General features: G+C 42.9%; 1 protein-coding gene across 3 annotated transcripts in view; it reads left to right on the top strand.

The window, feature by feature from the left end:
- CEP290 (centrosomal protein 290) overlaps positions 1-14,073 on the top strand; it is a 101,177-nt gene that overhangs the window by 48,681 nt on the left and 38,423 nt on the right. For all 3 annotated transcript variants that reach the window (XM_072146523.1, XM_072146524.1, XM_072146521.1), the window contains exons 35-38: positions 2,874-2,981; positions 4,013-4,212; positions 12,452-12,665; positions 13,699-13,836. In XM_072146523.1, coding sequence (XP_072002624.1) covers positions 2,874-2,981; positions 4,013-4,212; positions 12,452-12,665; positions 13,699-13,836 — 660 coding nt within the window. The remainder of the gene's footprint in view (positions 1-2,873; positions 2,982-4,012; positions 4,213-12,451; positions 12,666-13,698; positions 13,837-14,073) is intronic.

The raw sequence follows: 14,073 nt of genomic DNA, 5'->3' as shown, positions 1-14,073 counted from the left end.
AATACATTAAAACAGAACGCCAAAGACATTGGAATGTATCCAGAAAAATACAGATTACAAGCTGGCTCAATATACTATGAGCATTGCAGCTGCTCTACATCCACTATTAACTAGTGCCTCTCTGTCTAAGCAGCTGTCACACACTTTAAATATTCACTGTGATAAATGTATTAATAAGCTGGGCGGATCACTAGGGACACCGGTAATGCAGCATTATGACACTTTAGGCCTTATCTGTTACCAGTGCAGTTTGAAAGTCAATTTCCATGCCATTGTAAAGCTCTCTGGATAAGAGAATGAGAAGCTCTTGTTCCTGGGAGACCTACTACAGGATGAAGTGCAGCCACAACAGGAAACCTCTTCTGATACAGAATTTAATGATGGTAAAGAGAAACCAAGCGGCAACTCCAAAATGTTCAGAATGTTCAGATTTTATTATTTTTGTATTATTATAAAAGAGTTTTAAAGGGTTGTTTGATTTCATATATATTTTTTTTTTTCGATTAGCCTGAGTTGTTCTAAAAATAATAAAGTACCGTATAAACTCGAGTATAAGCCAAATTTTGTGACCCCATTTTGCTGAAAAAGCCCCACGTGGAAGGCTGCTGGCCATTGTATTAGTGCGGGAAGGCTGCTGGCCATTGTATTAGCGCGGGAAGGCTGCTGGCCATTGTATTAGCGCGGGAGGGCTGCTGGCCAATTCTATTAGCGCGGGAGGGCTGCTGGCCAATTCTATTAGCGCGGGAAGGCTGCTGGCCAATTCTATTAGCGCGGGAAGGCTGCTGGCCAATTCTATTAGCGCGGGAAGGCTGCTGGCCAATTCTATTAGCGCGGGAAGGCTGCTGGCCAATTCTATTAGCGCGGGAAGGCTGCTGGCCCATTCTATAAGAGCGCGGGAAGGCTGCTGGCCCATTCTATAAGAGCGCGGGAAGGCTGCTGGCCCATTCTATAAGAGCGCGGGAAGGCTGCTGGCCCATTCTATAAGAGCGCGGGAAGGCTGCTGGCCCATTCTATAAGAGCACGGGAAGGCTGCTGGCCCATTCTATAAGAGCGCGGGAAGGCTGCTGGCCCATTCTATAAGAGCGCGGGAAGGCTGCTGGCCCATTCTATAAGAGCGCGGGAAGGCTGCTGGCCCATTCTATAAGAGCGCGGGAAGGCTGCTGGCCCATTCTATAAGAGCGCGGGAAGGCTGCTGGCCCATTCTATAAGAGCGCGGGAAGGCTGCTGGCCCATTCTATAAGAGCGCGGGAAGGCTGCTGGCCCATTCTATAAGAGCGGGAAGGCTGCTGGCCCATTCTATCAGCGCGGGAAGGCTGCTGGGCAATTCTATCAGCGCGGGAAGGCTGCTGGGCAATTCTATTAGCGCGGGTAGGCTTATACTCGAGTATATATGTCTTTGATCCAATGCAGCTTCACTCATCACTGCTGGTCTCAGTTCAGTGATGTCACGTTGACAACACGTTTCGCGTTACAGCTTCTGCTGCGGCTTACATTGGCAGTAGGGGATTTTGTTTTTGAGGTTACATGACCTCTACCCCTACCCAAGGCACTATTCTGAAATGGAGAAATGGCTAGAGGCAAGATTTGCTTTACTAATAGTTTTTCACCACCATGGGTCAAATGTATTAAAATAATAATAATAATTCAGAAAACCCTTCTTAGTATATAACATAAGTTGAAAAATAAAAATGTGCATAAAGCCAATCTGTCGCCATGATTCCCCCCTCATACTGTAATGAAGGGTCCATTGTATATTTTGCACCCATAGCTTTCATCCCAATTAACACAACTTAATTTGTCCACAAAAAGTGGTGCAATAATGCAAATGCAACTGTCACCTTACCCACTTAGTCACTCCTTAGTTCCAGCTCTGAACCTCCCCCCTCATTGTACATGACTCACATGGCTGCTTCATATCAAACAGGCGCGAATGCGAATAAAACTGAAGCAAAGTGAATTGCGCCAGAGCTCATGCACAGATCAGATGCCAACTGTGGCCTGATCACTAGTTCTGCACATCCGCCTTTTTATTTTTTTTTTTATTTTTTTTTGCAGGGGGTGGTAGATTAGTAACTGGGACCGCACGCCAATCTGAATAAGGTGATCCCACTCTGTAGTGGAAGGTCTCACAAGTTTGTTGCCTCAACTTTCATGGGTAAAAGTACTGGTAGAGATTGCCAAGCAGTGTGCACGGCCATCTCTGTCTGCCCTAGCAATTCTCCCCATGTGTAACCTGCTGTTTCATCCTTGTCCTCAGGATGTAGTGGGGGCTTGCTCGGTCCATGCCTTTCATTTCCCTGTGTGTTGTTGGCAGGCACTGGTTTCCAGAACAGTATCCGAATTGTTTAGCCATGTGACTATTATTATTGTTGGTAGTATGAGCAGTAGTTTGGTCACACTGTAATATCATTATTCTTGCACGTCAGATAAAGTCACTATGTGGCCGCTTTGAATAATATTGTGCTATTCTGACGTCTCCACAATCGCCTGCTGTCTTCTGAATAGGAAATGTTCTGAGATCTGCATAAAGACGATAAATAAACCCTGACTGTGAATTACAAGTAACCATAGAGACACAGCAAGTAAACACTTTAAGTGTGAAGAGCAGTTCATCAGTTACCGTCGCTGAGATCTCGCACTCCTCGCAGGGCTGCGTAAGCCACGGCAGCGCTGAACCTCTATACTCCCCTGATTGTCTTATTTTTAGTACTGCTAGAGAGCAAGCGTTTATGGATTATTTCTTCTGATTTCTGCTTATTATGTGACATAAGCTCAGCTGAGAAGTTCAATCACTCTGCAGTTAGATCCATTTTATCTCTTAATGTCTTTAAAGTGCCAAATTATAGACCGATTATATACATGTTGTTTTCCAGGAGCAGCAAGAGAGTGCAAAGAAACATGCGGAGGATCTCAAAGCCTTACACCAGAAGTTGGATCTGCATTCAGATGCCTCAATTACCAAATTTAAAGAAGCTGCTCTGGTTTGTGTTCTAGCTAATGAGGTCCCACTATATAACTTTGACAGTCCTCCCACTCTGATTTGACTATTTCTTTACTTTCTATATACTGTCATCCAAAAGGTAAAGCTCTACTGGCTATATCCACCTATTCAACTCCTTCCATCTGGTAGGAGGAGTGAACATTGGCAGCTGGCAGTGATCTGGTCCTGCCGATGTACAGGATGTTTCCTTATACATCACTGGGGTTCAGGGATGGAGGCCATACCGTGGAATCCATTCTCCATTAGCCCTCAATGGTCTCCACTGAACAAATTTTTTTGTAATTATTTACAGAGTTAAAGAGAGCCCAAAAGACCCCATTAAAATAAATCTACCACCAGAATCACATGTCCATTTGTTCTTTTTCTGTCTGGCACTGTCCTTGTTATATCCTTGAATCCCCTGTATTTTTCTAATGAGTCTCAGGGGCTCAGGTTTACAACATCTAAGCCCCTCTCAAGATTGCAGTACTTTAATTCATTCACTCCTCAGCCTGTCCCTGCACCAGGCAGAGGGCCGGTGTTGTCAGCCAACTCTCTGCAAATCCGTGCATGTGCTGTAGTATGCTCTTTGAGCAGCAGGCTGATTAGCAGTGTGGTTGTACAAGCAGACCTGGAAGCCGAAGTCCTCCTACACTGAAGCCGCTTCCAGGTTCACTTGCCCAGCCGCACTGCTGATGAGCCGGCTACACATGGAACATACTATAGTGCACACAGGGATTTGCAAAGACGGGGATTAACAAAAACAGTACCAGACAGGTCTACCATCTGGTAGTTTAACCTTTAACTAAAATGGCTTTAATTTGGTCACCATATAGAAAGACTGTATTTGACAGATGAAAAAGTCTTACACAGTTTGACATTTACAGGGAAGCCGTTAATATCTATTCATGGGAAATATTCTTAATAGACATCCTGTGACCAACAAAGACAGTATATTGATATGCTAAAGAGATTACATGTTTTCCATTTGTATAGGCTTAAATTATAATGTAGAACTTTCTTTACTTATAGGAGTTGATGAAGAAACCTACTCTGGAAGTCCCATCAAGTGCTCATGTAATGCGTTTGGCAGAGATGGAACAGACAGTAGCTGAACAAGACATTTCATTGTCTACCCTTTCTAACAAACTGAAGAATGTCACAGCAGAACTGGAGAGACAAAAGCAAAGTCATATGTACAGAATCAATGAACTAGAAAACAGTAAAGCAAGGTACTGTTTTGTTTGTGTCTATTGATGAACATATTTAACCACACTTTCTAACCACATCTATCTAAAAAATTTTTTTAAAAAGTAGCAGCACAGTCCCTAGTAATTAAGAGCAATGGGTGCTATTCTGCACTCTCACCAAAGAGTCCATATAAATCCAAAGGAAAAACGGCAGAACTCTGATATAGTGAAAAGAATGTTTGTTTTAGTTCTGAAACGTGGCAGAAGGTGGAATAAAACACCAGAAAATGGTGAATGAAACTGGAAAGAGGGATGGAAAAGGAGGATGGGGGAGAGAGAGGAGGAGAGAAAGAGTTGTTCCTCACAATAGCAAAAATAAGTAAAATAAGACCAGGGTAAATGGGCAAGGCTTGAATGACGAAGCCGGGCCCTATGGAGCCACTTGGAGCCAGTTGGAAAAGTAGATGTAGCCAGCACATTCCTGTCTAAGGCCCTGAGTTCTTCGAAGGATATGGTCAACCCACAAAAACTTCCTCAACCAATATATCACCAGTCTTATAGCCACCAGGAAGTGCCAAAGCAGACCTTTCTTGATGTTTCTGAGACAAGCTGGGATCATGGATAATTATGCAACGGCTGGAGACAAATACCCAACGGCTTCGCAAATCTCTCTATAGAGATCCGAGTCCAAATAGAGGCAACCACCTTGCAGTTTCACCACACATGAAGCATAGGAGCACAGGCTGACTGGCATCTCCAGAAAATAGGTGAAGCAGAGGGGAACATACGATGTAGCCAGACAGGGGTCCAATACCAGAGTGAAATTCGGAAAACAAAAATCGGAATCCAAGGTGCCACTTCCACATAGAATAATTTATATATAAATATAAAGGCGCGTTTCGAGGGAGGACATCCCTCTTCATATGATCAAATAGTAGTCCTATGTAAAAAGAGTTGTAAACATGGTGTACACAATGTAATAAAAGAGTTAACTACTGAGTCCTGTGAGGAATATAGCAACATGACTAGGGATTGATTGAGGGGGATCTAGGGTGAAGTGCCCTGGCCAATAATTTCCCACACTTATCTCAGTATTCTTAATAATCTCTCCTGATTTTATCTCTAAAGCAGAGACTCTTCTGGTCCAATATCTGGAGAGTCTTCTGGCTTAAAGCAGAAATTTTAGTTGTTTACTTTTAAGTTGTCAGAAGGGGTGGCCTTGGTCACGGTCTCCCTGCGAACAGGGATTGCAATTTGGTAGAGTTATCTCTTTTAAGATGGGGCGTCATAAAACATAAAGGTGCCACGTATGGAACCCTTGAGAGTTTCCAATAGGCCCGGTAGGGGAAGAGAAAACTCTGTGGGTAAAAACTTGTTAATCACCTCACAAATTGCTGACGCACAGAGAACTTAATTTAATAAGTTGTCATTCAGTTGCCAGGAGTACCCTTTAGAGTGCTTACCCAAGTTTCCCAACCACCCATAGACCAGGGCATGGTCAGACCAAAGAATAGAATCAATTGAGCTCTTAGGGCCACAGTCTAAAAGAGAATGGGAAACAAAAAAGATAGTCTGTCGTCAATAGCTATTATGGGCGTAAGAGTGATGACTACATTCCATAACCCCGAGATGGAGCACCCTCCACATGTCAATCGGCTTTAGTTCAAGTAAGGAGTGCCTCAACCAACAGATAGCTGGTTATGAAACTGAGGACCTACCTGTAGAGGAATCCACGGTTCTAAGGGATATTGAAGTCGCCTCCTAGGACCAGTACAGAGCCATCGGAGAAGTCAGCCAGCTGCTTCAGTACTTGCAGGCCAAATGAGATCTGACCCTGCTTCGGATTATAAACATTTGCGAATATAAAGATATTGCCTAGAAAGTTGACTTTAAGAAACAAGAAGCGACCATTGGGAAGCCACTACCATAGGTTGGAATGACTTGTGAAAGGCAATAGAGACCCTACAGACCTTTTGGGTAGATTGGGGTGGATAATACCAGGTTGGATAATATTTACTAAAGTACTTCAGAATTTTGGCCACTTTAAAATGCGTTTCCTGGAACATGGCAACCACCACCCAACATCTGTGACTATGTTTCTCAGGCTTTCTGAGACCTCTGGCATTATAAGTACAAAAAGTTAAAACTGCTATGGTTACAGAGAAGGAGAGAGTGACCTGTTAAGGTACCTAGCATATTGTGTGGTATTGGGGGGGAGGTGGGGCTTGGGAACAGGGAGGGAAAGTGCAAGGAAAGGGACAAAAGCAGACAAGATACAACTTTGTAATGTACAACCCGAGTACCCAGTGAACTCTGTAATCCTAGAAGGAGGAAAAATACACCAAAGCGGTGACCAGCAGGAAGGGGGAAGAGGAGACCAATGGGGGTTGAGTTTCCCGGAACATTCCTGCTTTTAGAAGAGGTTCCTCAAAGAGGTTGCATCATGAGGACGCCACAATATAAAGACTTAACCAATATCGTAACCGACTAGGGCCGAGGGAGAGAACTAAAAAAGGTTAATGACACAAGAGATTGAAAAAGTTAGAAAACAACAGGCTAGTCTGCACCGTAAACAACTGTGCATATGAAGCACAGAGCACAAATCAGGTGGGATGATTGGCGTCTTTGCTTGAGCTCTTTCTGGGTGCTTCTCACCATTTCTGCCTTGGAGGCAACACAGGAGCTGAGTGGATGAGTGCCAAATCCGAAAGGGCAGATGCTCTCCCGGGTATCCTCACCTATACGGAATGTCTTTGGATTTCAGTTATAACAGCAAAGGGCACAAGGCTTTCTGCAGTTGAAGGGATCTTTTCGCAAGCTCAAGAAGCACAGTAACTGAGGAGCTCTCTTTGAGCTCTCTGGTGTGGTGGAGAATCGGCTCTTTTTCTTTAAAGGAGTGGACGCGGCAAAAATGTATATGGAGCGTTCCGAATTAGAAGGTTTAGGACCCAAAGTGCGATGGATCCTCTCAATATGTGAAGAAGCTGAATTTTTAAGCAACTCGGCAAAGAACGCTTGGGCTCATTTTTCAAGCTTGGATGAATTCACTTCTTCCTTCACTCTCCTTATTTTCAAGCTTCGATGATGACTCACTGTGGCGCAGGAGTGCAGCACTAGTGCCTGGCAATTCGGAGCCAGCTGGAGAACAGCAGCAGAGTTGGAGAAAAGTTGAAGCAGTATCTTGGACACCAGGTGCGAGTGATGGCATTGGGTGTTTTCTCTGCAGCAGCAGGGATCTCCCTTGTCCCTCTCCGGTGGAAGATGCCAGATGGCAACGTGCATGGCGCCCAAAAGGTGAGATGTTAGCAGAGATGGCCACGAGCTCACACTCAGTGTGACTCCTCTGTCGGTAAGCCATGCCTCCCCTCTCCACTATACAAACCGTAAAATACATGTACAAACAAGTTGGAAATGTCCATACCACTCAGAAAGGAAACCCGTTCTTTGTCCCAGAGATGTGCTTTGGTCCAAAATGTGCTTATCAACCGAAGAACAAAAGCAAAAGACCTTTTGATGATGCTTCTGAAGCTGGTAAGAGTGTGTGATAATCCACAGTGAAACAAGTACTATATCCACATGGACTAATGGCCAGGAATCATTTATGATAACCTTGGATCATTCAAAGATTCTCACTAAACCTCTGGAGTGAGTTTGCTTCACTAAAAGTAAGGGCTCATGCACACGACCGTCAGGGGGACATATTTACGGCCGCAAGCTTGTGGTGGTACATACGTCCCCCATAGACACCCATGGAGCACGGGCATGTTATGCGCTCACCCTTCTGAGCCGTAGCCGCAAAAAGATAGAACCTGCTCTATCTTTGGCCTTATCTACGGCCATGTGGCTAGTATTTTCTATGGAGAGGGGCGAGTAGCGCTCACCCGCTCCTACTTTCTTGCGCGCCGACGTGTGCCCGCCAGGCTACGGCTTGGTGGGTATACGTTTGTGTGCATGAGCCCTAAAGGGACCAAATAATATTGCATGCCCCACTTTCAGTTTATTTTTTTTTTTACTAAGGTTAAAAATATCCAATAAATTTCATTCCACTTCACAATTGTGTCCCACTTGTTGTTGATTCTCCCCCCAAAAATTATAGTTTTATTTCTCTATGTTTGAAGCCTGAAAGGTGGCAAAAGGTAGAAAAGTTTAAGGGGGCTGAATCCTTTTGGAAGGCACTGTATGATTACCATATATACTCGAATATAAGCGGACGAGAGAAGAGGAGCCGCCGGGACCTGCGCCGAAGATCAGGAGCCTCACGCTGAAGATCCGATATTAAGTTTTTTATTTTACTTGTGTATGAAAAACGAGTATGTACGGTATATATGCATTTTCTATATCAACATAGTTATTGGGAAATCCCTTTAAGAATTAACCCAACTAACACTTTTACTTTTTATTAAAGTAAGGTCTCATTTACCTTGACCGTATATGGTGGCCGTGAGCTAGCCTTAAATACCGCAACTAGCTCATGGCCGCCATAGAGGTCTATTAGTCATGGCATGGTGTGCAGACCCTGTCTCACTGCACTGTTGCCAAGTTGTGCGGCTGCACTGCAAATGATGGAGTAGGTCCTATTCCTGCTGCTCAGCTTCCTAGGGAGATGGGAGGGGTGAGGAGTGTGAAAAACGGGCCACGGGCCGTACTTTTACTAATATTTGAGGATATGCAATTCAGGTAGCATTTATATACAATGTTAGGCACTAGGTTGAAATGACTAGTGGTTTGTGTCCCTGCAATTAAAGGAATGTAATGACTTACTGGTTAGGAAGTAGGCGGTCATTCATGTATCCTTCCGCAATAATGAAGTGTTTGGTGAATACTTTAGTAATCCCCTGGTATCTGTAATTCACTGCAGTTTATTTCTTTCTGGGTAGCATAGCACTTTGTTAGGACTATTTCCTAGAAACCATGTTTCTGCTATCTGATTAAACTGCTAGGGACAGAGACATCCATCATGTGAATAAGCCCAGAGAGAGCGCCTTTTCCAAAGCAAGGTAAATTAGCTGAACAGCGCCGTACAGAACCCCTGACCCCACTTTATTCTGCTTTCTTTGCTGATGATCGAAACTCTTGGGGCTTCTTCTACATGTTACAAATGAGGAAACCATTTCTTTCTTCTATTCTTTTTTTTCCTATCCAACCTAATACTCTGCGGGTTGTCATTAATAGTTTCCCAGCTTTAGTGTTTGGCTGCTGATCATTTATGTATTTTAGCTTCTTATCTGAAATATAGTGAAAGGAAATAATAGTAAATGAGTGTCCTGGGATGGATGCATAATAATGTATGTTGAACTGCTACATGTTCCTATTAAGTACAGTGAAGTTCATGAATAGAAATTGCTCTTTATAGGAGTGTAAGCTATTGTTAAAGCAGAACGTTAGCTTACAGTACAATACAACAGTATTTTTAATTTAATTGATCTTCTCTGTTTTAATGGCGTATGATACAGGAACATCCGCTGCATGTAAAGCAGGGTTGTGGGGTGGATAGACCAAACCTTCGACTCCTCAATTTCCCGAATTTCAACTTTGACTCCAGCTCCACCCAAATTGTCTCAGATTCCAAGACTCCACGGTTCTGTTTTCCTGGTCACTCTAGTAGTGCTGAGATAAATGTGGGCTTTATTCCTCTAATCTATAGGAGAGAACAGAGAAAAAAAAAGGAAACAGGCGCTCCCTGGTGCAAATAAATGTGGGTTTCCCAAGGTTATCAAAAGAGTGTAGAAATATCTTGCTCACCTTTGTGGGTTGTGCAACCAGGCACAACGCTGTCAATACACGTGTCGGGTGCTGCCTCATTCCTGCCGATCCAGATTTCCCTTGCGTAGATAAAGTATATCCAGGTGGTTAGAAAAGAACTTCTCAGGAGGTCCCATGATGAAGAAAGGAACCAGCTACGGCCCAAACCCGACTAATTAAAGAAGCAATATAGCTATAAAAGTAATTCTATTTAATATCTGGATTAGAAGGTACAGAAGAGACAAATTATAAAATCTGGACAACACGTTTCGGGCCTAACACTGGGTGCTTCATCAGGTCAATACAAATACTTGTAGTTGCAAGGTTTATATAATAAAAACCCGGAAGTTATGTCACGGATTGAAAAAGGAAAAAAATTGAAAAAAAAAATTCTAATTTTTTTTTCAATTTTTTTTCCGTTTTCAATCTGTAACGCGTTGTCCAGATTTTACTATTTTGTCTTTTATGTACCTTCTAATCCTGATATTAAATAGAATTAACTACATGTATTATACATGTAACATAATGTAACTAATTCATTGATGGAGAAGCCTAGATAGTGATGAGTGCAGCTGAGAAGTTCTCAATGCGTCCAGGTCCTCTTCTTCCTCCCTACTCTGTGTCCTTAATTTTGACACTGGTTTTATGTGGCGAGGTCAGGACCCAGAGCAGAGTGCCCGTAGGGGTGGACCCAGCAGTGGTATGCATACAACCAGATAGGGGCACAAAGAAAAACGACTCATGGAGTAGAGAAGAAGCCACAGTGTGGAGCAGGGAGGTGAAGAAGAGCCAGGAAAAGAGAGGATTTATCTATTTATGACTTCTCTGTGGTCTCTGGTATTAATAGTTTTAAAGGGAACCTACCACCACAAATCTACCTATAAAGGTAGATCGGGTGGTAGGTGGATCAATGGGACGTGGGGATAGCCCTTTTAAGGGCTAATCCTCACGTCCCCGCACTTTTTTAGTAACTTTTATTTGACTTTTATGCTAATTTTCTTATGCGGCTACTGGGGCGTGGAGTAGCCGCATCTGAGGTTACACAAGGCGGCTACTCCACGCCCCGGTAACCACTTTACCCCTCCTACTCACCATCTTCGGCGCGCAGCTGCTCGTAGCTGCGTGCCCTCTTCCGACGATCCTGCAGTCTGCGCATGTGCAGAACAGCAGGCCCGCACCTGTGCAGCCCCGGCTTCGGAGCAGTGACCGCGCGGGCCAGCTGTTCTGCGCATGCGCAGACTGCAGGATCGTCGGACGAGGGCGCGCAGCTACGAGCAGCTGCGCGCCGAAGATGGTGAGTAGGAGGGGTAAAGTGGCTACCGGGGTGTGGAGTAGCCACCTCGTGTAACCTCAGATGCGGCTACTCCATGCCCCAGTAGCCGCATAAGAAAATTAGCATAAAAGTCAAATAAAAGTTACTAAAAAAGTGCGGGTACGTGAGGATTAGCCCTTAAAAGGGCTATCCCCACGTCCCATTAATCCACCTACCACCCGATCTACCTTTATAGGTAGATTTGTGGTGGTAGGTTCCCTTTAAGTTTTAGGGGTCTCCAGTATTATTGTCTGCTATGGGGTCTCCAATATTTGTCTGCACTGGGGGTCTCCAGTATTACTAGTTTAATGCTCTGGGGGTCTCGAGTAGTATAGTTTGCTCTAGGGGTCTTCAATATCTGTATTTTTCTGCTCTGGGGCTCTCCAATATTAGTAGTTTTATGCTTTGGGGGTTTCCGGTATTTTAAACCTGCTATGTATCCTCCAGTAATATTAGTAGTGCAGACCCCAGGGCATATAATATTATCTGCTCTGAATGTACTATTTGGTTGCTGGAGTATTTATTACAATACTGTGGTATTTATCATTTCTGAGGTGGCATTTTGTACTGTACTGTGGTTGTTGGTGCATCTAGAATACTAGTTACTGATGTGGCCCCTTAAAGTTGAGCAGTATGACAATATGGCCCTTAGACCAACAAGGTTTGCTTATCCCTGGCCTAAATCCTCAAATCAGGAATAAAACGGACATTTAAAGGAAATGTTGAAGGTTTTATCATTTATTGTGCTTGTGGAGTCTGAGTCGGTCCATTTTATCGCGACTCCGACTCCACAGCCCTGATATAAAGGCTGACGAAGCATAGATCTCCATTGAATCAGGCTTCTCACTGGAGTTAAGCTACCATCCCAATGTGATATATAGAGACAAAAAATTAACACGTTGAAGGGTTGACATATGGAATACTATAAAGGCACTCATTGAAAATTTTAGTTTGGGATGGAGTGTCCCTTTAATAACTTTTCTTTTGAATAAATTATTCTTTTTTATACATTTAAAAAGAAATAATCATTTAAATCAAATACATGAAGACGTTAACTTAACATTTACTATGAATATTCCTGAACTGTACATATGTTATCTGGTTGGTAACTTCAATACATAAGTTACTTTTCAACTTCTTTACTACATCCCTACAAATTATTAGAATAAGATTGTCTTAGGTTGGTAACTGGAGTATTCAAGGTCATTCTACTTTTATATCATCTAGGCTTGAAGAGAATTATATTGCAGAGGTAAAAACACATAAGAATGAAGCTGAAGAGCTAAGAGCTCGCCTCTCTGAGATGGAGAAGGAAATCAATTATCTCAATACTGAACTTGAGGTGCAGAAAGAAGCAAACACTAGAGCTCCGACTGCAACCATGAAGAATCTTGTTGAACGTCTAAAAGGCCAAGTAGCCCACAAAGAAAAACAGCAAAAGGTATTTTTTCCAAATACTGGCATATCAATTGGAAATATAGATTCTTAAAATATCCTACAGAAGAGTTCTATGTTGGAACCACTTTATGTGTACTGTCAGGAAATAGCATAATACAGTACTGTTTACACTTGTGGACATGGCGATGATTTAAAGAGTAACTGTAAAGGTTTTTTTTCCCACAAATCAATAGCTCTTGGGATTTAAAACAACTTTGTACCTCAATGCTGCAGGAACTGCTTCCTCTGCCTGTGCTGATAAACATCAGATAAGCTGTTTCATGGGAGGGGAGGGGCTGCTGCTTGCTGTGTATGTAGCAGAGCTCAGAGTGTTCAAAACTGTGGATACAGATGTCTCCTGCACAGAATATTGAGGTACAAAATCTCCCCTGTTCCCTATCAGTCCACCCATCCCAGTCTGTAATTCTATAGAACATTATCTGTCTCTCTCTGCACTCGTGCTGCTTCCCTCCCCCACCTTTACAGTTGTATTGTACGGACCAGCAGATTGACAAATGTTGACACTAAATTGATTTGCTCATCCCAAATCCTGGTAGTGTTGAAATCCAAAAAATATTGAAAAAACTTTGTACTAATGTAGAGAAATCCACTGTTAATAATATAGAGGTAAAAGTACTTGTACTATTCTAGTGTAGTCTGTCAGTTTTTAGTCTTTTATTTTACTTTCTCCCCATCTATGATGTGTAGGGCATTGATGTGTATGTTGTGCTCACAATCTTCACCTGAGCATAGTCAGGTAGGTATAAAAGGCAAGGACACACTAGAGCACAACACCTGCTGACTTTGGGTCTGTAACTTTAAGCGATGCTGAACGTTTTTCCTGCATGCTAAATGTTCTTTTATCTATTACTTCTGGTAGCTCTTCTGGCTTGATAGAGGTCTAATCCAAAGTGTTCTCTATGATCTGCTCTTCAGATCAATTTTTCTGTTGCAGCAAATCCTTCTATAGTAACAATAAAATATCTCCAGGACCAGAAAACAATTTTGCTGAATCTACCTTATTGTCTTTTTTTCAGGCTTTAAGTAAAGCTCTGCTCGCTCTAAGGGCAGAAATGACCGCTCATGCTGAACAGCAGATTATTTCTGCAGCCACACAAAAGGAGGAAAATTTAAACATTCAGCAGATTGTTGATAGACAGACCAAAGATTTAAAGGTGAGGATGTGACATTTTCCTTCACAGTTGGTAGATTACTACTTGGTAGCTCTGGGATATATTTATTTCACCGTTTCCTTACTGTACAGTATACAGATTGAAATAAGAAGAATTATAAGAATTTATTCTCCGCTCCCGATTCTTCAACAGTCTATAATCCGAAAATGCACAGGGATAAACAAAATCCATAAACCGTAGACACTTAACCACCATCTTCACTGAGACGTGAAATCTAAG

The sequence above is a fragment of the Engystomops pustulosus genome, chromosome 4, assembly GCF_040894005.1.
Source record: "Engystomops pustulosus chromosome 4, aEngPut4.maternal, whole genome shotgun sequence".
NCBI classification, from domain to species: Eukaryota; Metazoa; Chordata; class Amphibia; order Anura; family Leptodactylidae; genus Engystomops; species Engystomops pustulosus.
The sequence above is the reverse complement of the archived record's forward strand: the minus strand, read 5'-3'. Positions and strand labels throughout refer to the sequence as shown.